The sequence below is a fragment of the Cygnus atratus genome, chromosome 18, assembly GCF_013377495.2.
Source record: "Cygnus atratus isolate AKBS03 ecotype Queensland, Australia chromosome 18, CAtr_DNAZoo_HiC_assembly, whole genome shotgun sequence".
NCBI lineage: Eukaryota > Metazoa > Chordata > Aves > Anseriformes > Anatidae > Cygnus > Cygnus atratus.
In genome coordinates this window covers 9588893-9613048 of record NC_066379.1, presented here as the reverse complement: position 1 = coordinate 9613048, position 24156 = coordinate 9588893, and the positions used below count along the sequence as shown (strand labels likewise).

Sequence of the window (24156 nt, the reverse complement as noted above, 5' to 3'; positions counted from 1 at the left end):
AAAGGGAAAAGTGTGGTTCCTGTTCAGGCAGCCCTTGCTCAGATGAAGTCACCAACCCTGTGTGCATCTTGTGCTACTCAAAGGGCAGCATGCGGGCTCTCAAGCCTGCTCCACAGATACTGAGCTAACCTAGACTCCAGATAAGTGTAAAGAGATGGAGTTAGCAGAACTGAGCCCCAGTTCAAAACCCTACTGAAATCAGTGAAAAAATGCCTGATTCTAGGAGGCTTCGGTCCAGGGCGTGGGTAGGAGCAGGAGTCTGGATTTTGCTCTTTTCAGGCTGCTCCCTTCAAAACCAAAGGAACGGGAGCCACGGTGACTACAAACACGTGCAAAGAAGCTTTAACTCCTCCTGCTCAGCGCCCTGGGTCGCCTACCTCCTGCTTTCAGAGGAGAAAGAAAGTGGGAGGAGGGCCAGCACCCGCAGCCCTGCAGGCTGAGCAGCAGAGCCCGCTGCGGCGCTTCCCCAGAGGTGTCACAGCGCGGAGCCCCACACGGCAGCCGATGCAAACAGACAGGACAGTAAACAAGGGGGAAAAAAAAAGCGGGGGAGAGAGCAAAAACCAGATTCCCAGTAATGTTTTCTGATGTGCTGTCATTTTATTACCAGTATTGGGAGAAATATGTAAATTCTACGTGGTACCTATGGGCCTCCTTTTAAATTTCAGAGCTAAAAGTCCCCATTGTACCCAAGAGAACGCTGTATGTTTTGTTTCTCTTCACATTAATTACCTAATACAGAAAAATTTTCTCTGGAGCATTTTGCTAGATGTAATACAACCCACCCAGTATATTTGGCATGTCTGGGAAGTCCCTTCTGACAATATCACTGAAGCATTTTAGGAAAGCCCTTTAATTTAACTAAAATCAGTATAAACAGCCTGAAGATAAAATATCAGAAAATACCAGAAGGAGTGGCCACAGCAGATTTTAAGCCTATGCAGCCTTTTTTCAGGACACCGATAGACAGTGATTTGGGGTGCCTTCATGTCAGGGAGTATAAACAAAGTCTGACATCGAATCTTTTTCTAATAATTGACTCTGAAAACCGACCAAAAGTCAGAGCACCGTTACCTCCGACCGCACGCAGGGGTACACCCAGGGCAGCAGAATGGGCTCTCAGCCCTCAGCAGGCTTTGATCAGTGACCTCACATCCTCATTACTTGGATGTGCCAATTATTGCAAAACACTCCCTGAATAATAACGCATCTGATGGAGCTGGGTTTAGCTGCGGTCAGAACATGCCCCCTTGGTAAAGGACGCATGCAGCGCCGTTGCCAGGTTTGGTGGGAGATGTACTTTTCTCGCTGTTGCAGATCGATACAGGCACAAGCTTCCCGGGCAGGGACTGTCTTTTTGCTTTATCTTTGCACCATTCTAATGAGCCCTGGGTCTGTCGCTCGGGCTCCTGGGGGCTTTGCAGCGCACACAAAAGCGATGCTGTTATTAAATGCCCAGCCCTGTCCCTCTTGCAGTCAGCGGGATTTTTGCCACTGGGTCACCAGGGGAATCGTTAGAAAGCAATTCACTAAATTGGGAACGCCACGGCCATCAAAAGTAAAATGAGAAAGCATCAGCTGTAGCATCTGGCCGTTCCTCCCCAGGAAGCAGCGCTGCTCGCGGTGCATGGCACCCGGGAAGATGGCACCCGGGAGAGGCTGCACCACTGATGCTCCAGATGGCCTTTTTTTGGCAGTTTGCTCCTCACCGTGCACCCAGCCCTGGGGGTCCCCACATCCTCCCAGTGTGCCGTGAGGTTTGCACCCCTCCCTGACACCAGCCTCTGCCCCCCAGCCCAAGCATCCCTGCCTTGCACCGCTCCTGCTGCCAGTGCCCCCACATCTCACTCCTGGCTTTGGGGCAACCCTGCTGCTCACAGCACTGTCCTGTACCTGATCACTTCTTCAAAAACATCCTCTCCGCACAACAAGATAACCCAGCTCCTCTCCGTGTAACAGCATAACCCCTTTCAGGAGCTCCTACCAGGTTTTCCCCCTTGGTTTATAGAGCACATTCTCCTCTCTTCTAGCGCCTGTTCGTCTTTCCTCAGCCCTTTTGTTCCCTCCCTGCTGCTTCCCTTTCCATTGTTGCCTAGTCTAGAAATGACCCGACTCTGAAAGCTGGCCCAAAGTGGTGGTTTAGGTTTTTGTGCAGGGATTTTATAGCCCATGCTGGTGAATGGACTGATGCATACAGAATTTTAGACGACTCCACTTAGCTGTCAGGCAACTAAACACAAACACCCTGGCATACACTTGTTAAAATCTCTTCCATAGAAATCTGAAAGGTTTTGAAGTCCTAAATACTCAGCAGGAAAAGAGGGGCTGTTAGCTGTGCTCACCTTACGGGTGAACCAAGCAGCAGATCCTCTGCCGAGGCCGTCCCGAGACGTTGCAGGGTTCGCAGCCAGGCCATGAATTTTTCAGTGCCACTCCCTGCGCGATGCTGGCACTTGCTGTCACTTACCAGCAATGTTCTGGTGGCATCACGGTATGGCAATAACACTGGACTTTCTCCTAGAAGCAAAAAAGATTAAAGGTGTTCAACTGAGAGTACCCCCGCAACATTGGCCACCCACCTCGGCTCCCAAAAACCTGCCCAGAAATGCAGCATCTGTGGTAGCTGCAGCAAAAGCCAGGGGTTTGGAGACTTGGTCATCTCTGCACTAGCACCTGAGGAGGCATCTGAAATGGTTACTGTCTGTCATGTTTTGCTTCCTATCTCCTTTTCAGGCATCGTCCGTGCCTCCAGTGTGTTCCCCATCCTGAGCACAATATTGCTGCTGCTGGGAGGGCTCTGTGTCGGAGCAGGGAGGATTTACAACAGCAAAAACAACATTATCCTCAGCGCTGGGATTCTCTTTGTTGCAGCAGGTATGTTCTCCTTAAATTGAGTCCTTAAGAAGTGCTGCCTTTTGGGGACTGAAAATGCAAAAGTGCAACTTGGTGGAGAAGCCACCAGCCCAGCAAGATGACCAGCATGGCCTGGCCAGGGGCAGGGACCAAAAAACACCAAGGGGCAACCAGTGCTCCAAGCCCAGCTGGGAGGAGAGATGGAAGGACACCACCTCACATCCATGGCTCTTCTTCCACTCCCTGAATTTCCTTCCCAAAGCCTAAATTCTTTCAGGGCGTTCTCATTGCAGGTGGGCATCACGTGTTCCTGCAGCTTTACGCTGCTGATCTGCTGATATAAAAATCAGGAAATCCCGTTTGTGTTGCTCACTCTTGATGAAGGCAAGCCCAAGGAAAATGAGTCAGATCGAGCTTTCAGGCTGGGCGCAAGGCTTCAAGGATGGATGCTTCCCATGGAAAAGCTCATGGGCAGGTCTCTCCCTGTATCCCTTTCCTGGAACAAGAGCATGACCAACATCATGCTAGGCACATTTCTTAAGAAAGAAATGTTTTCAAAGCTCTACAATGAGCAAATTCTAGAGAAGCTTTTAGTTTTCTTGAAAAAGAAATTCCAGGAAGCTAAAGCCAATAGCTTGCAGTTTGTACACTACTTAAGAGTTATTGAACATTAGATAACTAAATAAAAACCTGAATCAGACAACTCTTACAGCCAGGACCTTTTTTTTCCTCTTATATGATGGCAGATAAAAAAATCACCTGTGCTAGATGAGCATGTTTTTCACACTAGAAACCATTTGAGAGAGTCAGGCACATTGTTAATAGCCTTCCCTGAAGCTCATATTAAGCATGCTACATTCAGATGAAAATTCAACAAGGTGGAAGACAACTTATCTTGATCGAGGTGAACAGCCATAGCCCTGAGCTCAAAATGTATTTTTATTACTATTCTGAATGTTAGAAGCCCAACTAACAATATTAGAGAGCTCCCGTATGCTGCTTCCTTTCCACCATGCCAATGAAGAAATGGGGACAAATCCTGCTGAATCTTTTAGAATATTTAGACCCACATGATGTGGGTCTATTTTTTATTTTTGTTTTGTTTTGTTTTCAAGAATAAATGAAATAATTAGATAAATAAAAGAGTAAATAAATGTAATGCAATTTCCTGGTCATAATCTTAGAACCACTCAGGTCCAGAAAGTAACATGGCTTGTATTTTAAGTGCCCAACCACGTAACAACTGATTTCTGTTTTTCTCTCTCTAGGACTAAGTAACATCATAGGGATCATTGTCTACATATCAAGCAATGCAGGTGACCCAAGTGACAAGCGAGATGAGGACAAAAAGAACCATTACAACTATGGTTGGTCTTTTTATTTTGGAGCCTTGTCTTTTATCGTGGCTGAAACCATAGGTGTTCTGGCTGTGAACATTTATATTGAGAAGAACAAAGAGCTGAGGTTTAAGACCAAGAGGGAATTCCTTAAGACTTCTTCCAGTTCTCCTTACGCCAGGATGCCAAGTTACAGGTACAGGAGGCGGAGGTCCAGATCCAGTTCTCGATCTACAGAGCCTTCTCCATCTAGGGACATTTCTCCGGTTGGCATGAAGATAGCAAGCACCATTCCCATGAATGAAATTTCCATGTACACTCTTTCCAGAGAGCCCTTGAAGGTTACCACGGCTGCCAGCTACAATGCAGACCAAGAAGCCAGTTTTCTGCAGGTTCACAACTTCCTTCAGAAGGAATTTAAGGAAGGACTCCACGTCAATATGGTCAACAGGAGAACGACACCTGTTTGAAGTACCTTCACTCCTTGTGCTTTCTGAAGAATTATCAAAACAGAATAGATCTGTCATGAAAGAGAAGGAGCGATGTGAAAATACCCTCTCACCTCTTTAATTGTGGCATGTGTTGAGGCAGCAAGTGGGGAACCTCTGGACCAACATAAAGATGTTACGTGCTTGTAGCTTTTTTTGAAGCTATTTGGAGTTTGTTTCTTTCAGTTCTTGGTGTCATGAGATGAAGGTAGTTCATGTCCCTGCACTTTTGTAGTGTGTACAAAGTCTTGGAGAAACTGCGAAGGACTTGCCACCGGTGTGTTTAAAGGATTACAGAAGAATTGCTGTACAATTTTTTTTTCTAAATAGGAGATCCCTTACTACAAACTTGCAACTATAATTTATAACCAAGCCCAAGGATGAATACGAACTACTCCTCAAGTGATCCACTTCCGTTTGACACTGCGTAAGCTTTGCCTCTTTCCAAAACAAACAAACAAACAAAAAAAAAGAATATTTTTGAAGGTGACACTGTCTAAAACTGATCTGTGCTACTGAAACTGTAAAGCATCTGTGTGCTGAGCGTTATGGACTCCCTGACGGGGCAGTAAGGGTCTCCTACCTGGGGGTGGAGGGCTCCCTTGGGGCAGCACGGGTGGGGAGGCGAGGGTGGGTGCAGCGCGAAACGCCTAGCAAGGGAAGGATTACAGTAGGTGGGACTTGAGCATATTTGCAAACATCATTTCTTGCCTAACATTTAGAAAACTTGAATTCTCATTCCGACTAGCCCTAGTGCCTGATCCGGCGAGGTGCTGAGTGCTGTCTGTCAGGAGCAGGCCCCTATAGACTGCTTACAGCCAGGGCGAGGAGCAGAGCTGAGCCAGGGCAGCCCGTGCAGGCGCAGCGCCAGTTCCCTGCGACTGCATCCCCGATTTCCTTACTGCTTCACAAGTGCAACACTAACGCTACTGGAAACTAAGATACCTGAGCAATGTGTGTAAGAAGATGAGAAGCTAATACGTTTGGACTAGCAAAACTTCATGCAGCAACGGGAACTGAGCGTTAACAGAATGGATGACGACTTTGTATTTTTTAAAGTAGAACAAAAATAATCACCGTTTATGAGCTATTTATTAAACTCTTTTTATTATGAATAAGTGCCGCATGGTGCAAGGTATAGTTGCTTTTAGATGGAAATGATGGTTCAGCCTAATTTAATTTATTTTGTAATGATGAATCTACTTACGTGCAGAGAGCCCACAGGAAACTCTATGCATCACCTAAGGGGGAGACTGATTTGCACCCTTTGCTTCTGTATGTTTCTAAAAGGGTCTGAAATCTTTTTTTTCTTTTAAATTTCTGCTTTCATTTTTACATTTAGGCTTGGATTCTCAAAGCTCAAGGGCCTGACTTAAGGTAATATAATTTGACAGTACTCATTAATTTTAGTGACCACTTGACCAAGCCATATGAGAATGAGGTGCCCAATTCCCCTTCGACAAATTAGGGGCAATGAGAGAGGAGCATCTAGCTCCTGTAGGTTCCTTTGAATATACCTGTCATTTTTTTGTCCTGAAAAACTTTGCTACCAGAAGACTAGAAACGTGGTGACAAGGAAAAAGCATGATTTGGAAAGCTGATGCTGGGAGATATCAGCCAAACTATTAAAACCTCTTTAGTCTTAATTCACCCTGCAGTGGCAGCAGCGTCACAATGCGGTGGTGGTTTGGATGTGAGGCTTTCAGCCGGTGGAACCAAGTCCTCCAGCGAAACCCTGGAGGAGCTGCCTTAACATCCCCAAAAGATGAGCCTCTCCCTCCCAAGTAACCCCTGCTTAGCCCTCTCTCCTTGCAAGAACCAAGACACAATTCTCAATTTTAAGTGAAAGTCTTCCCCTAGTAGCTGTTTTGCTCAGTTTTGCCCTCAGCCTGGCAGAGTGGCAGCATTACTTTGGCAAACCATCCAGCGGAGGGGGGCTGGAGCCTTCATCCTTGCTTGGTAAGATTTTCCATTCAGGTTAAAACTCTGCTGGGATCCTTTTTCAGACCTCTGAACTCTGAGAGCTAATGTGAATGGAGCAATGGGAACTATTTAAAAGTAGAAAATGTTGTGCTACTTTCTGTATCAACACACTATGAAGAAAGATATTACACAAACTTTTTAAAAAAAATTCAAACAGAGGCAGATGAGAAAACTGTTTTTTACCTACTTTTCGGCTATGACAACGTAAAAGAATTCTAAAATTATTAAAGTTCTTGATGAAAGGTTTTTTTTACAAGAATCTTTATGCTTTCAAACAATAAATTATTTCCTACTTTTGGAGACTTCGTAATATTAAAATACTTTGATTAGCTGTGATAGAAGTAGAAGTTTGCAATGAAAAAACCTTCTGTCTCATTAGTGTGTCATACTAAGTGCTAATTAATTTACATCTAATTATAGTCAATGTATTTTTCAAGTGCAATTTCCCAGAACTATTTGTTTCCCACTGTGTTAATAAACTAATAGTTAGAAATAAGTCCTCATCCGTGTTTACTGTAATTAAGAATAAAACCATTCCCTTTAAAACCAGGAGCTAGATATAGGCTGTTTTTTCTAAAGTCATGTCCATTGAAGCGAAAGCGGACGGTGCGAGGTTTGCTTTGCGCCTTGACTTTGTTCTTTGAATCACCATTTGCCAGTGAATGTGTTTAAAACCACTTGGAGCAGGGAAGTGCTCCCGGGGTGGTGCTGGACACACGGTCTGGGCAGGGAGCAAGGGCACCGGGGGTAATGGGGAGCAGGACTTCTGGCCCTGGGGAGGATGGGGGCTGCGATTTCATGTCCCGAAAGTCACGGTCTATGGCAAACTGCAGCACGCTGTTGTTTCATCTAACAACTAGAGTAAAAAAAAAAAAAAAAAAAATCCAAAACTCACTTTTCCTGTAGGAAACTTTGGTCCTGACAAAACTGAAAAATCTGCAGTTTTCCTGACGTGAAGAGTAGTGACGTATCTGAAAGGAATAGGATTGTTCTTGAAATCACACAGTGACAGTTTACAAACAATTTCTGCTATTCCTCCACATCTCTTTGTTCATCCCTGGACAGCATCTAACACAAACTAGCCCCAGTTTCTCCATAAGGCCCGCAGATATCATCATCATATCATTAACAATATCGGTCTTTTGGTAATAGCCTATAACATGCTGTAACAGCAGACCTAAGAAGAAATGCTATTGGATCAGATTCCATTTTCTAAGAAAAAAAAAAAAAGTTTCAGGTATACAGTCAGCCCTCTCTTCCTGGTTTCTTACACAGAATAGGAGTAAGACAAGAATCATTTCATATGCCCATTCAACTAACAATAAACTATTTTTATATTTCCTTTCCTTTCTGTATGGATCACATATCCACAAGGGCTAATATATCACGTCCCTTGAGGTTACATTTCTGTCTGCAGTTCTAAAGTGTTATTGCCACTGTGCTTCAGTTCTGCTGGTGTAATCACAACCGTGTATAATGTACTTAATCCTTACTTTTTAAATAAACCATTTTAAATGTATTTGGGTTTGTGTGGAGAAAGGTATCTAGATTTTTAACTTCCAGATCCTCCGAGCTGAGCTATCTGTGTTTATTTTTTAACATTTCTATCTGTTCTGATTGCAGCTGGTTAGTGTTACTGGGAGAATATGAGACAAAACAATACTCTTGTGGTTCCACAGACCAAGGAATCTCCAGGATAAGCTACCACATCATTTCCAGGCATTTGGGTAGGAAACTCAAAACAAAACTTCTGGTTTTCAGCTTAAGCATGGCCCAGATGAAACACACTCTGGTTTAGGTGCCTGCTAGGTGTCTCCTTCAAATACTTCTTTTAACTTTCCCTTCCCATTTCCTACACCTCCAGACTAAAGAAGAAGGCAGCGTGCGTGCCTGTGTCCGCCTGCCCACACGTGTGGCCCGCAGCACAGCCTGCCCAGATGCCTCCACACCCAGACCTGGAGCCACTGAAAGCTCAGAAATACGTGGGATTTAACAAAGAGTAATGCTGTTTGAGGGGGAAGCAAAGGTGGAGTCCTTGTGGCTCCAGAAACTGGAAAAAAAGAGGCCAGCGAGGAGGATGTGGCATTTCCTGAGGACCGAGAAAACATGGGAGGTGCTGAAAATAAAACAGACCTAAAAGTGCTCAGCACCTGTCTGCGGGGCAGCTCATCTTACGGCTTCGCCAGAGCTACTGACCAAAAAGGCGATCACTACCAAAAGAGACCGAGCCCGCAGGGAGGTCACAGCCAGCCCCGCGCTCGGTGGGACCCGTGCTGCTGAGACGCCTGGCTGGCAGATGGGCAGGGGGCTGCTTTTTTGTATGGCAAACACACACAGGTTTTCCTCTTCTGTGAAGAAAGGATCTCAGCCCCAGATTTGCTGAAAATGTGTTTGAGCTGAGAACATGCCCAATCTGCTCCACCCTGGGTCATTCTCACCTGGTAAGGGTCTTCTTGCTCTGCAAGGGGGCTGCAGGTTTTGGTTAGGCTGGTTGTGGGAAGAAGTGAGGTTGGCCTGGAAGAAATACAGAAATGTGCAAATGTTGGGGAATGGAGCCAAGCCAACGCCTCTGCCAGGGATAAAACAATGCAGTGGCTGGTCTTGGGACACCTCATTTAGCATTTTCTCCAGTGGAGAAACACAACCAACCATGCCTCTCTCACTTGCTGCTGCTAAAGTGCCACTAATTACAACCCTCCCTGCTTCCCAACAGGTCCTCATTAATGCTCTGTTCATTTTTCATGTGATACAGATTTCTGAATGTGAATACTCACCAGCTGAGGCAGGGGGACTGCAGGAGCCGCTCCTCGAGGATGCTGTACCGCCATCTTCTGGGTGTGCAGACAGCCCTGGGGGCCTCCGGTAGCCTTCTGCTCCTCTGGAAATCAGTTTTGCCAGACATTTTTTGGCAGAAATCCCCCGTGAGTGTGGGGAGAACAGAGCCTGTGGATGCACAACCCCACAAAAGACATCCCTGGGTTTCTCTCCCAGGGATGGGTGGCAGCAGGTCACCCTTCTGGGCTGGGGACATTTCTCCTTAGCTGCAGTGATATGAGGTGTCTGTCTCTTGCACTGAAGCTCTTCCAGGCTTGCTCACACTCACTTTCATTTCAGTTGTTTCCTGGGTATATTTAGGAAATTCAAATAAATAAATAAATAAATAAAATTAAAATAAAAAGCAAACCCTGAGGAACTTTTCCAGGTCAGGATACCTGAATGACAGCAGAAAGTGTGATCCTTGCCAACACTAGAAGAGACACAAAAACCTTCACCAACAAAAAAAAATTAATGAGTTCCCACCCCTGCAGTCCTTGGAGGTTGTAATTAATCTAAAGCATGATCATTAGCACTTGCTTCCTCAGCAAGGAAGCCTTGCTTTGTGCCCACATTTGCAAACACTTTCGCATATTCAGCTTGTGGAGGACCAGTGGAGTTGGCAGCACCAATGAAGTGGAGTCAGGATGTGGCTCCCAGGATGGACTGACACCTAGTGAAATTTGACAAGAGACTACTTCAAAAGAAAAGGCATAACATTTTTTATGCATTCCTTTTCTATTTTAAAGTCTCTTCCCTTTAGGCTTTTCCAGTTTCATGTGACCTCTTGGCTGTGGATAAGGAAATAGAAATGCAAGCCTCTAATATTTCTCTCTGTGTGACATCATAATATTTTTATGCCTCAGAAAGCACAGTGCCATCAACCACTTGAAACACAATTCCTTCAGCCAGTGGGTAGTGTACTCAACGTGTACAACCACCTCTGGAGCATCCACTTTTGGAGCAGAACCAGCCTTCCTTTGGCTGCTGCAGCTGAATGCAAGGTGTTGCACAGCACAGGGCCCCACCAGCCGTTTGCACATCAGCGGTGACATTCAGCTGATCCCAAAGGAAATAACCCCAGGGAAAATTGCCATCGTTGTCACGCCCTGCAGAGAGCTGCTTGCTGAGGAAAACGTAAGTGCCAGGGGCTAAGTGGGAGTCAGGTAATGGAGAAGGGCCCTCAGCACCTTGTAATTGTAATTAATTGCAGTAATCCTTAGGTCCCCTCCTTTTGGTGGCACTGTTCAGTGCTCCAGCCCTGCTCTGCCACTTCCCCAAATCAGTCTGTTACTTCCAGTATAAAACCAGCTTTGGGAATCGGCACAAATGGCCCATGCTACGCAGCACCACCTTCAGCAGGTGTCGCCCCGAAGCATCCCTCCTTGCTCCCCACGAGCCACACCAGGCTGGAGGGATGCTCGTGGCCTCCTGCTCCAGGGGCTGGTGTCCTGGCAGCCCCTTCAGTGTCTGGGATGCCAAAACATCCCCATCCTCTCCAGCTTTGCCCCACAAACCCTCCCTCCTTCCCACAGTGCTCAGCTCCCAGCAGGACCAGTTGCCCATACTGGGGTCAGACGCGTCCTCCTGTCACCCGCTTCCCAAGGGTGCCAGCCAGCCCTGCTGCTCGTCAACCAGAGGGAGGTGAACCCTTTTAAATCATATTTCAATTACAGCTACTTTGGACCAATGTTTTTTAACTCATTTTTTTATTTTCTCCCCTTTCATCACACTCACCTTTCACCCTTCACTCATTGCTTTGGATTGTCCTTGTTAATTTGAGCTCGCGTCTCTGCACCTGTATTTTGACCTCAAACTGGGGTGTTCATAAAACAGCACTCGAGCAGCTTTGACATTGTCTTGACAAGATAACATGATATTTGCAGATTTCCACTGACATTTTTTAACCATTGTTTTGACATTCAGGTACTGTCACTCTCATCAGTTTGACATTGCAATTGTAATGTCACCTCCACAATAGCCTCTGCATTGACTTTATCATCAAATTAGTTTTATAATCACCTGGAATATCAAAGCGAAGGAGAGAGAGTGGCTCCAGGCACATCTGGGTCCCAGGGAACAGGAGTCTCTCCTAAAAACAGGCAAGGATGTGCAGGACGGCCACTGGAGTTGCTTTACATATTGAGGCAAACCTGGATGGTGGGAAAGCAAGCACTTGAAAGCTTTGGTATTAGAACAAAATATGCAAAAGGAACAAAAAGAAAACAACAACAAAAATGAACCAACTGCAAAAATAGCAAAAGTTGCTAGCTTCACCTCTGTGAAAATTTGCAGTGTTTTATTTCTGTTGCAGCCTACCCTGCACGGGTACAGCAGAGGGTTGCTGTCGGAAAGGGTTTTTTCAGTTTGCAGTCTGGAGCTGAGTGCTGTGGTCAGGGCAAGGCAAACCCTACAGGGAAGGGGGAGCCCTGGGGACAGTGCAGTCCTGGGAGATGCATAAGAAATGTGAAATCAAATCAATTCCGTCAACAGTTCCCAGCGAAAAAATAAAGAGGGAGGAATGCCGAATCATTTTGTTTCAATGTTCTCAAATGAAAAATGTTTCACTTAAATTGAAGAAATATGTTCTTGCAATATAGAATCAGAGAATCACACAACGGTTTGGGTTGCAAGGGACCTTTAAATATCACCTAGTTCCAACCCCCCTGCCATGGGGATAATATCTAATATTATATGTTATATACATGTTATAATATACATTATAATATATATACATTATAATATTTCATAAGTTGAACCTTAAATATAACAAGAGAAGGGTCTAAAACCTTTAACTCCTTCTGAAGGGAACCAAAACACACTCCTCCAGACCACTCAAAGTACCTTAGGTTAATTCAAATTTAAATGTGATTAAAAATAAACAATACAAGGAATAAGTTAGCTTATTTTGCCGCATTCTTTATGCTCTGCCCTTGTGCCAGTGGCTCAGCTCCAGGCAGACGCCCAGCTCTGAACCTCTCCATGCAGGAATGGCCACAGTCTGCAGGCGCGTGCAGGCAGTTTGTGGGCTTTGGCTCTGTTATTAAGCTATTTAGGATCAGACTGAACTCAGTCCCAACGCTATTATAAACACAGATGTTTTAGAACCTAGCTGAAAAGTTAATCATCCTATCAATGCCTATTTCTGGGCATGCTGCAAGTCAGCAGATTAGAGCCTTTTAGCAGCAGCAGGTAGCGACTCTGGAGGAGCACCCGCCTGGTCGTGGGAATCCAAAACAAACGCGGGACAGGACGGAAAGCTGAGCTTTCCTCGTTACGTGCATTAATAGCCTCCTGGCTGGGGCGGCTGACACAGCCCAGCAGCTGGGGCTGACATTTGCGAAGGCTCAGACGTGCCAGCACTTTGGGAACCCTCGCGGGGCTGCTGCTGGTGAACAGAGCGGCCTCAGCCCCGGCGGCACAGCCCAGGAGTGGTGGTCCCAGGAGCCCTGGCCTGAGGCGGGATGGATGACAGCAAATCCCTGAAGGTGCGGCTGACCTTCTGCGTGCTGCTGGTGGGCATCTCGCTGCTCTTTGCAGCCGTAGTGACTGACCACTGGGCCGTGCTGAGCCCCAAAGTGGAGAATTACAACACCACCTGCGAAGCGGCTCATTTTGGGCTATGGCGACTCTGCAAAAAACAGATTTATGTGCAGCAGCAAGGTCCCAAAGAGAAGGGCTGCGGGCCCATAAGTCTTCCAGGAGGTACGTACAGCCCCCCACCCATGCATGGGATGTCCCGCCAGGCTTTGCTTAGGAGGCTGCAGGATGGGGCGGAAACAAGATACGTCCCGTGTCCCAACAGCTCGCAGTCTGACAGCGGGCTGCACGCTGCTGTGTTCTTGTGCTGGGCTGCGGGTGCACCTTGCTTCCCTCCTTCTCGTTGTACCTCTGCACAGTGCTGCCTTGCACGTATGTCTGTGGCCGTCTTTGAGTCGTCAGCTCCTGTGCAATGACAGGGGAGGGTAGAAGGGGAAAAGGATCAGACAGTGGAAATCACAGTGGAATCGGGATGGAGGAAATTTCACTGACACCAGCGGTGGGTATCACAGCACCCAGGCATGCTGATGGCAGCTGGCAAGAGCTTTAGCAGAAAGAGGATTTACAGGAGCGACTCTAATAGACATAGCTGGGTCCTTAGGATTTCCTGATTCCTACATCCTCGAAGCCTGATCACAGCCAGAAATAGGTTGCCCCGAGCTATTTCAATAACAATCATTTCTCAGGGCAGGGAGGAACAGGGAGCTGCTGGATGCATTGCCAACTTCCAAAAAGTCATGAACTGAGCTTCAATCCCTCATCGGCTTGCTGCACTCTGGACCCACAGGGGGGGCAGCCTGGCCCCACACCTTTCTTTCTCTGTGATCTCCCAGAGCAGCCGATGGGGAGCGGCTCGGCTGCTTTCCGGGAAGCCGATCGCATTCCCCTGGTAAAAGCAGCTCGCTACGTGCGCGGATCGCAAAGTCAGCACCGCTCGCGCCGCGTGCACCAACACACCCCATCCGTGACCGAGCCGCGCTGCTCTTTTAGAAGGCTAATAGGGAACTGGACTCTTTCCAGAACAGAAATAACAGGATTGCCTTCACGCTAGCCTTGCTGCTGGAAATAAAATATATATGTTAGCACACGCTTGAGAATTTCCTGTGAAAAACCTTGCTGCCTGTGCTTGCTGAATGTTACCGTGATTCTTTACCTATTTGGCCAAATTATGTATTCTGGAGAGAGGAGCTCAGCTGCTGCATTCAGAGCTGCCTCTAACCAAATTTGGGAGTGTGTCATCCGTGTGCTTGATGTCTCTCGCGTAGGTACTTAGGCGCCTGGAAACATCTTCTGCCTTTCCTCGCACAGGGAGCAGAACTCCCACAAAAGGAAAATCATAGAAATTGTTTGATAAACACCCAAAGTGCACAACTGCAGGGTAAATATAAAGCTCATAAATATCCAGCTGTCTCCAAAAAGCAGCTTTGCAGCCAGGGCAGCACGAAAGCAGCTACTGGCTTTGACAGACATCAGCATGTGCTCTCACTGGCATGGGTAGCGTCCCAGCACTGCCTTTCTGCCGGGCACCACAAACAAACCTCTGCTCATGAAGAGGCTGAGCCCACACCAGAAGGGCTGGTGTGTTTTCTCAGTTTTTAAAGATATTTTGGAATTTAGGTGATGTCCTGTGTCATAAGCAGCATCTGAGGCTTGAAAGGGCATTGCATTCTCACCTCTGTTATAAAATACTTTTAATCCCCACTTTGCTCAGGTGGAAAACCCAGCGTGGGGAGGTGGGGAGAGCGCGGTCCCCGTGGGTCAGGGCTGCTAAATGCCGCCATGCCCGCATGGTACACGTTGGATTGATTTCACACTTCTGGGAAGAGATGTCAGCAGGGAGACGGTGTGGCTGTGAAACCTGCAGTGGTCAAGAAAACGTGAATGAACCACCGAGGAGCAAAGGAGATGTGGACATTTGTTTTCCTGAAAATCGTGAGATGTAGTCAGACATCACTGCCAGGACTGGAAAAGAAACATCAGAATTCATCACTGCGTTAATAACCATTTACCAGTCACTCCCTGAGAAGGAAATGGATGGCACGATTAGCATTATTTATTAGGTTTTGAGCTCAGCACAGTGCAAAATGTGCAGGATGCATTGGCTTGCAGTCCACAAAGCAGATCTGTGATTTAGGCAGAGCTTTTAAATTTTACAGCGCTCTTGCGAGGATGCTGACAAATCGGAAAGGGTTCAGTGTCCTGCTGTAAGAAATAAAAGGACCAGGGGGATGGCCATTAAAACTGGGAAAATTCAGACAAATACTGTGGTCAATGGCCCACTGGGGCACTTCACCACTGAGTGGGACATGGTTCACATCCACTGCCAGGAGCTCCAGTGTAAGTGTTATCCTAAAACGTGTGCTCCTGTGCAGCAGCGGGGATGTTCTATAGCCAAGCGTGCTGCAGGCAGGTTAAAGAGGACCTTGTAAGTATGGGAACAGGGGTCCATGGAGATGGAGACAGAGAGGAAAAGAACTAGACAAAATTGACTATCAGCAGGGCTGTCTTGTTGCCAGTGTCCATACAAGGAACTCTCTTTTTAAGACTGGTATGAAGTTAAACCATCCCCAGACTCTGCGTTTCAAAGCCCTTCCCCAGGCTTGTTGGCCAGCTCAGAGCCCAAGACCTCCCCCTCTGCTGCTCATCCCCCACCTTGACACCTCCTCCAAGCACAGCAGCAGGACCTGCCCCCAGGCTTACCACAAGTGGGAACCTCAGATTAAAAGCATCACTCATCCCGGATTTTCTCGCCATCCAGCATGCCACAACAATGCTCGTGTCGATCTCAGATTCAGGAGCAAGGTGGGCTCCAGCCCCTTCTCAGCCCATCGCTCTGACGCTGATGGGTGGCAGCTCCCACCTGGAAACCCTGCAGGCGCCGAATGTCTCATGGCCTCTCAGCATGTTCTTCCCCCGAGGCTCAGCAGTAGTTCAGTGCTGTTGCATTTCTGCTGCATCTCGTGGCTGCAGTAGGTGCTGTCCAGCCCCGTGGTGGTGAGCAGCAGGAGAGGCAGGCCCTGCATGAATAAGGGAGCGATGAATTGTCCCGTTTCCCCCTGCACAGTGGTCATCCAGGAGTGATGGATCTGAAGGGAAGGGGCCAGGAGGGCTGTAAGGGCAGGTGACCTGGAATGGGGAGGACAGCGTGTGATACTCCACACGTTGTGTCCCTGCAGTTCACCGCAGCCTTAATGACTGCCAAGCTCCTGCGTTGGTCCCATCAGCACACGGAGGTGACCCCGTGGCAGAGAGAATGCGATTAGGGGTGGAGAGAAACAAAGATCGCCACAAAATTTTCATCTATTATAAAACCTATTTTAAATCCTATCCATTATGTAAATGTGCTGTGACACAAATGGGCTTTTCTCTAATTCATGATGGCACCAGAGAGGGACTGAAGTGCCTTGAATAATAGGGAACCTTGTTGATATAGATATTCCCAGCTCAGCAGAGCACCAGAAGTGTCTTTAAACTGAAAACAATATATCACTTCACGAAAAGCAATCTGGCTATATTTTCCCACATCAAAATGCATTTTCCAAAAGCACCTTCCCTAGAGCTAACCCACTTATATGATAGCCACATTGATCACACCTTCGCAGAGCTGTGCTATCAGCCACAAGACACAGGGGCAGCTCCTTCTCCTGCCGACAGTCTGTCTCTCTCAAAGAGATTTCCATGTGTCCCCCCTCTGCTGAGCCTTTGCGGACTGGAGGGCGGACTGGGCTGTACTGGTTCACCTGGCACGGCCACACACGCTGCGTCCCCCATCACACCATCATTGATGGCTTCACCTCGGGCTTTGGATAATCAGCATGCTTGGGGCTTCCTTTGACATCAGCCTTTTCAGAGAGTTAATTAAAAGCCAAAGCAGTCGATCCAAGATGAAGCGTCCCGGTTTCATCCCTCCTCCATCCCTTTTAGCACAGGAAGGAAAGGATCCCCAAACCGAGGTCACCAGCCTGGAGGCTCAGCCACAAGCACCACTCAGGCACTGGCAGAGGCACGCAGCCTCCATAGAGCCTCCAGTCTGAGCCTCAAAATTTGCAATTTTGGATATTGAGCTCTGAGTTCAACTACGTTTCCTCCAGTCATTTGCAGAGTTAATAAAGAACAGGTCAGGAGATGCCAGAGCTGAACATTAACCTAGTCTCCAGCAAGGAGAAGCTGCAGGTGAAATAAAAGTCAGCTTTTAAAATTAAGTAGACAGCAGCATCTCAGAGGAATCTTTCACTAATGGGCCCAAAATCACTGCTTTAGAATTGCCCTGTCTCCTGGGAAAGAGAAAGTAAATCTTTCTTGAACCAGTAACTCTGAAATCTGCCATTTACATGACAGAAAAAAAAAGAAAAAAGAAAAAAAAGAACCCACCAGGTAACATACAGTACTCTGGTATCTTCTTGCCATGAGAAATTAATGCTGTAAATAAACAACAGATGCTCTCTGTGCCCTCCAGGCAGAGGCCCGCAGCGCACCCTGCACCCAGGGCCTTGCTCAGGATCATCCCACAGCTGCAGCCTGTGCTGGGGCAGCACGGTGGGGACGTCAGGCAGGATCACAGAGTCCTCTCAGACTTCCTCCCAGCACCTCCTGGAAGTTAGCACTAGCTCCATTATTTAACAGACAGGAGATGCTGGCGTTAACGGTGGCCCCTTGCACACACAGGGTGGGTATTTCGTGCAACCTTGGCATGATCCCCCTGCCTCGTGGGACCAAACCAGAGGGTGCAGGAACGGTGCTGGGCAGTGCTGAGCAGGCCCTTTGCAGCCCAGCTTGGCAAAATAGTGCGATCAGAGCTGGCACCGCCCAGCGTGACTCTGTGATTGCCCAGCTCCAGCCAAATTCCTTGTGAGCAACTGTTCTCCCAGCCCTGCACCCCTCCAAGTTTTCAATTAAAGAAATTATAAATAGCCAGGACACCCTTCATCCTCACCCTGCTGCTGCCAAAGCTTCGAGTCAATAAGCGGTGGCCAGACCCTTCCCCATCCCACTGGGATGCTGAAAGCAGAGCTGGCTCTGTCCATGCAGAAATGCATTTCGCAGCATGGCTGAGACAGGAGCCCAGATGTCAGAAGGGACCTTTGGAGGTCATCTGGCCCAACCCCAACTCAAGCAGGATCACCTGAACCAAGCTGGCCAGGACCTCATCCAGATGGCTTTTGAGTATCTCCAAGGCACCCCAGCCAATGGAACTTTATATGCCCAGCCCCCAGCTGCCCTGCCATGCCATGTCTTTCAAAACTGCCTGCGTTCTTTATGCCGAGCATTTTGTTCCTGCCCTGTGTCTCTCTTGAGAAAGCAGGTGAAGAAAGCAAAAACCAGGGAGAAGCTTCATTCTTCTAATTTCGAGCCTCAAGATTTTCTTGACTAGATTATAACTGTTTGTTCTTCTACTTGTATCCATCTAACTGAAATAGTATTTCTCCTGCCTGTTTGCATCCACCCCAAAATTCCATGTATGTAGGCACAGCAAGAACATCTGCTCTCTTGTTGAATCTCACTAGGCTGAGTACGAAACCACCTTGTGGCTGCTGGGAGACTCAGCTTCCAGCTTGCCTCCACCCAGTATGCCCCTATCCCACTGCCTCAATCCTCATTCATCTTCTAACTCCTCTATAAATACCCCGTGTACCTGGCAGCATGCTCACATAAAGTCCAGATGAGGAAAATCCAGTAAGTTCCCACAAAGTCCACTATCATCAAATTAACTTAGCAGACTGCTCTGATGGGAGCGAACTTTGGTGACGCCATGTTTTGTGAGACCCTCTTTCCCCTTGACTCGTATGGCCTTACCTTTCCTTTTGTCTGCAGCTTCAGGTAACTTTTGTCTTTATGCTCTGACAGCCAAAAAAACGCCTTTACAGTAAAACACCATGCGCTCTGCTACATTGCAGCATCCCCACCTCTGGGACCCCCATAGTGTGGTGACCCCCCCATGCAACAAACTGCCCCGGGCTGCTGACCGGGGCATATCTCCCTGCCAGTCACTGCCATGCAGGGCCTACAGGCTGGAGAAGGGAAGGAGAGAGAGGGAGAAGGTGGATGGGGACACTTCATCCGCCCTGTTTGGAGCCCAGGCTGACCACGGGAGCGGTGACCCTCCTACAGCCAGCACCGCTCTGAAGCAGGAGGGCAGGGACAAGGGGAGGCCAGTGGAGATGCCAGCTCTGCTGCAGGCACGGCAGGTCTCATCACCCAGAAACACAGCCACGGAAAGGCAGGGATGAGTGATGGCCAAAGAAAGAATGAGAAAAATTATCTGTAATTCATGCTTTAAATAGAAGAGCAATCAGTGTGCAGAGCTCCTGGAGGGAGCAGCTTACAAGAGGCAGCAGAGGCCATGCCCGTGCCAGAGCGGGTTGCCCGGCAGGCACGTGCCACTCATCTGCTCCTGAATAAAAGAGAGCCAGCTCAGATTTCTCCGTGTCACCATCCCCTCCGCTCAGCCTTGGTGGGTTGGGGTTCAGCTGAAGCAGAATGACTGACACAACATGTCAAGCAAAGTGGAGGTATTAGAGGAAGGTGTCAAACTGGCAGTTTGGCTCCGCATCATTCTTTTGTGGGAAATGTTCCCAAGAGGACACCTGGGGAAGCACAACTGTCAGGGCCATTTAAGCACCTCCCGAAGTGTTCTGATAGATCAAGGCCCAAATCCTTGAGATCAGTCTCCCGCTGCTATTCTTGCTCTTAAAAAAAGCATTTACTGTATGTCTGCAGCAGAAATGAGATCCCATTAGTCCCTACCCTAAAAACACTGCGAGTCTGATATATTAGTAAAAAGCAAAACCCATTTAACTGCATTTTATCAGAGGTTTCCAAGAGCACAAAATTAAATTTCCTTTTCTCTTTCAGAACAAACCTGCTCCTACTTCAAGCACTTTACTCCAGGACAGAGCTCAGAGATATTTGAAGTAACCACCCAGAAAGGTAAGAATCATCCTGAAAACTTTTTCCTGCCATTGCACAAACTGAGGTGCACACAAGATGTAAGGTAATGGGGTCCCCGAAATGGGGGTTCAATCTTGGCTCCACTGAAAGCAGTAGAGGAATTTCTATCAGATACCATCACAAACACTGCAAAATGTCTTGCCAGCATAAAACTAACATCACATCAGCATTATCTGTGACATTCCAAGACTTTACCATGGAAGGAAGAAGAGGTTAATAAAATCTAAATAAATAAACCTTACTCCAAGCAGAGTCTTGACCTTGAAAAGTAGAGAGGCTCTGTGAAGACCATTAGGAGTTTTATGCTTGATATTGATTTTATATGAAAGTCATGTTTAAATCCAGAGTGATCAATGGAAGGGAGGAACAGAGATACTATAAAGACACGTATAGTCGGTGTTTACACAGCATGGATTTTGAAAACAGCCTTTCACAGACAAATTTCACATTTCTAGTAAGTCCCTGATAAAGCCAAATATTTTTAGCATTCATCTAGCATGCACTGCTCTCTTTCTTGCCCTCTCATTAAGAAGAAATTCCTTTCCACTTTGCCACACAACATATTTTAGTGTGGAGTAAAGGAGCTGATGATTACATTACACATATTAACCAATCTACTTTGTTTCCAGTAGAAATGATAATGGTAGAAAAGCCTGCATATGGCTTTTCTGAAAAAGCAATTGCCTAAGACAGGGAAGACTGGGAATTTTGCATTAATAGAAGAGCATATACCTGAGCTACCTGCTCCTGTTTATTGATATACTATTAGATCCAGCCATCTGATCTTAAAAATATATCCGATGCCTTCTTTGTTATTGAGAAAAAAACATCAGGAAGAACCCTTTTTCTTTAGAGTAAAAGAAAAAGCTTAAGCTACAGCAAATGATTTTACATTGAAGCTAACTGTTTCGGGCAGTTCTAGCACATAGTAAAGAAAACCAAAAAGAGAAACATCAAAGAAATTATAGTAAAATAGTGGTATGAAAAGCAAAGAGAACAAAGAGTGATATGCTTTCCCTTTCACAGAAATAGCTCCATTTTGATGGGAGCTAATTAGTAACAGGCAAAAAGATTCTTCATGATTTTGCCTGGAAGACACATTTTTTTAAATGGCCTGAAAGGCAAATATCATCAGATACTGTGATAGTCATGCATGGCTACATGTGCTAAATCTTAAACTGATCTGAAAATGAATGCAATATGTAAATGAAGGCCTGAATTATTTAATTAGTGATTCTTCCCTTCCGTCCAGGCACTGAACTGTGCCTCGGCTGGGTGAAGTGTCTACTGTGTATCTTAGCTGGTTTAGCAAAAAAGCAGGATATTTTATGGAGGGTTTAATCCTATGCCCTGAAGAAGCTGAGTTTCCATAGAGCTGGAATTCTTTGTCTTAAAGAAAAGATTAAAAAAAAAAAAAAAGAGGCTGTGCAAACAGTTCACCTCTGGCCTCCTGCCTTAGTTGCCTGCTCAAATTTTGAGCCCTCTGGAGCACACAAACGTCCTGCACTGGTACAGCATCAGCACCATGCACAGGGGCCTTGTTGAGGCCCTGCAGTACAGACCTAGCACAAAAATAGCACAGAGCTGCTTATTTACTCTGAGAGCAGAGTGTGGAGTGATGGAAGAAATGAGAGCGTGGAGCCCAGAAGCCTTCAGCAATAACATCTATGCAGCAGAGCTAAAATGGCTCTAGTCCAGAGCTTCTTCAGGCTAACACAGGTGCCATTTGGTCTTTCAGTAAGTGTTAATAAAATGATTTTTCCCTCTTCTGTTTTTATATCCTTTGTATTCCAAAGATACTTGGCCAATACTTCCCCCTGCTTTTATTTTAGGGAAATACTGGATTCGTCAGAGCACCCTCTCTGCAGCATCAGGACACATTTTTCTCTGAATGACCTACTGCAAATTCACAACAGTTGGTGGGAGCATGCTTAAAATCTGCAGACATTCACATTTTTTTGTGTGTTTCTTTTGCTTTTGGCAGAATACAGCATTTCAGCTGCAGCCATTGCCATCTTCAGTGTTGGCTTTGCCATCATCGGAACAATCTGTGTCCTCTTATCCTTCCAGAAGAAGAGGGACTACCTGCTGAAGCCAGCATCCATGTTCTACACCTTCGCAGGTACAAGGGTCGCTGCTCACTTAATTGCACTCGGTTTGTAGTACAATATAAAGAAACTTAGATACACCCTGGGCAGATGGAAACACTTCTGAAAATGCCCAGAAAGTGGCATTGTCTTCCTAGTTACAGTGAGACTACAAGACCCCATGTGGTACTCTGGTTGAAGAGTTTTGGAAATGTCCTGATCAGTTTTACCCAGCAGCCTGTCTGTATTTTCTCCAACTACTTTTAAAATGGGCATTTCTAACACATTCAGTGCTGGCTGCAGTGACTATTCCATCTCATTTAGTCTAAGCACAATAACACATTAAGGTTCAAACCAAAGGAACAGCTGATCCAGGCCCAAGATGTGCAGCTGTCTCCCAAAAGTACAAAGATCACGTTTTTACATGAACTATCACATCCTTGACATGCCACAATGACTGAAAGACAGAGGTGCAAATTGTCACCTCAATAAAACCTTTATTCTACTTTTTGGAAAAGCTCCCTAAGGAATGCAATTATTCCTCCATCACTTTGAGTTTCCCATCTAAGCCTTCCTAAAATGTAACACTGAACAAGTCACCGGCTGACTTACGTAGCCTAGGCTATAGCAGAGATCTGAGCACTTGCTGGCATTGGTTCCTTCAAACATTCAAGTCAATGACTCACCTGTGAATCTCACTACAATTCCTGGATGCTAAAAGGCAGATGAGGTGGTTAAGGATGAAAAATTGACAGCTGGTTATTCAACCCACTGCTCTCATCTTCCTTCAGGTCTCTGCATCATCATCTCCGTTGAAGTCATGAGACAATCTGTGAAAAGGATGATTGACAGCAAGGAGACAGTCTGGATTGAGTACAGTTACTCCTGGTCCTTTGCTTGTGCCTGCGCCTCCTTCGTCCTGCTCTTCATCTTCGGAATCATCCTCCTCCTGATCGCGCTGCCTCGCTTCCCCCAGAACCCCTGGGAGACCTGCATGGATGCAGAACCAGAGCACTGATGTTCCCCAAGCGTGGGAAAAGCCAGAGAGTGTTTTGAAAAAATTTATATTTTTTAAAATGTCTCGATCTCACTATACTATGTGCACTCCGTTAACTAAGTCATTATTGAAACAAGGCATCTTCAATTATAACTCGCTTTGTTGTTTTTTTGTTGTTTTGCTTTTTTTTTTTTTAAGGAAGGAAGAGAGAGCATTCAGAGCACCAGTGTGGGTGAATGGCACCCCACTCTCTTACACCTCCACCCTGCTGGAGGCTGAGGGGCGATTTGCAATTTGTGGATGCTTTGTGCCAATGCAACTGAGCGAAAAAGTGCACGTGAGACAACTCGTGCTGCAGAGGAGACAGCATTCTTGGGGTGTACAGTGTAGTTAGAGTTGAAGAGCTTAAGGGATATCAAGCCTTTACTCCTCACTTGTTCAGACACTCCGTGAGAAATTTCAGCTCCGTGGGAGTCCATCTCCCATCTGTGCCATACTCCTCTGCCTCCTGAGAAGGGTTAGCTCACCACTTAAATACATCGGAGAACCTTATGCTGTTCTATTAAACTGTTAAAATAAAAATTTAAAAAAGACTTTGCCTAGCATTGGGATAAACATTTAACCTACTGATTTATACCCTGCAGCTCCATTCTGTTGAACTAAGCACCAAAAAAAAAAAAAAAAAAGTAATTTCTGTTGAACTTTGACGGCAAAGCCAAGACATACTAAAAATTAAGAATGATATTTTCCTTTAATAAAAAGCACAATCTTCTGGTAGCATGATTTTCTGGAAAATGATTTTGATGGATGAATCACCGGGCCCATCAATTTCTGCTGGGTCCAGTATTACAGTGTAATTCTCAATGGTATTTACTGTACATAGCTCTCATTTCTTCCTCGTGAATAGGCTTATTAAGAGTACTGTGCTTTGCTCGCTGCATAGGTATATAAAAATACATATAAAGAAAAATCCTTCAAGGTAGCAGACAAGAAGGAAAGGAACCAGGAGAGTCAGCCCCAAAAATACAGCAGAAGTGCAATGCTGTATACACACACTTGAAGTGCCTGCCTGAGGCATCGTGGGCAAGCAATGCTGGCTGTGCTGCAGA

At 46.4% G+C, this 24156-nt stretch overlaps 2 protein-coding genes across 2 annotated transcripts in view; both read left to right on the top strand.

Moving 5' to 3' along the window:
• The window catches only part of CACNG4 (calcium voltage-gated channel auxiliary subunit gamma 4), a 37634-nt gene extending 32917 nt beyond the window's left edge, over window positions 1–4717 (top strand). Inside the window, exons 3-4 of the mRNA XM_035558805.2 lie at window positions 2734–2874; window positions 4122–4717. Coding sequence (XP_035414698.1) covers window positions 2734–2874; window positions 4122–4660 — 680 coding nt within the window. The 3' untranslated portion in view covers window positions 4661–4717. The remainder of the gene's footprint in view (window positions 1–2733; window positions 2875–4121) is intronic.
• An 8222-nt stretch (window positions 4718–12939) lies between these two features.
• CACNG1 (calcium voltage-gated channel auxiliary subunit gamma 1) lies at window positions 12940–23068 on the top strand. The gene is made up of 4 exons (XM_035558885.1): window positions 12940–13180; window positions 19868–19942; window positions 21948–22085; window positions 22842–23068. Exons 1-4 carry the CDS (start codon window positions 12940–12942, stop codon window positions 23066–23068), a joined length of 681 nt encoding a protein of 226 aa, XP_035414778.1.
• Window positions 23069–24156: the final 1088 nt, after the last annotated feature.

Coding starts and splice junctions, on each gene's coding strand:
- CACNG1 (XM_035558885.1), top strand. CDS start 12,940: ATGGATGACAGCAAATCCCTGAAGGTGCGGCTGACCTTCTGCGTGCTG. Junction 13,181..19,867: donor GCCCATAAGTCTTCCAGGAG/GTACGTACAGCC, acceptor TTTCTCTTTCAG/AACAAACCTGCTCCTACTTC. Junction 19,943..21,947: donor TGAAGTAACCACCCAGAAAG/GTAAGAATCATC, acceptor TGCTTTTGGCAG/AATACAGCATTTCAGCTGCA.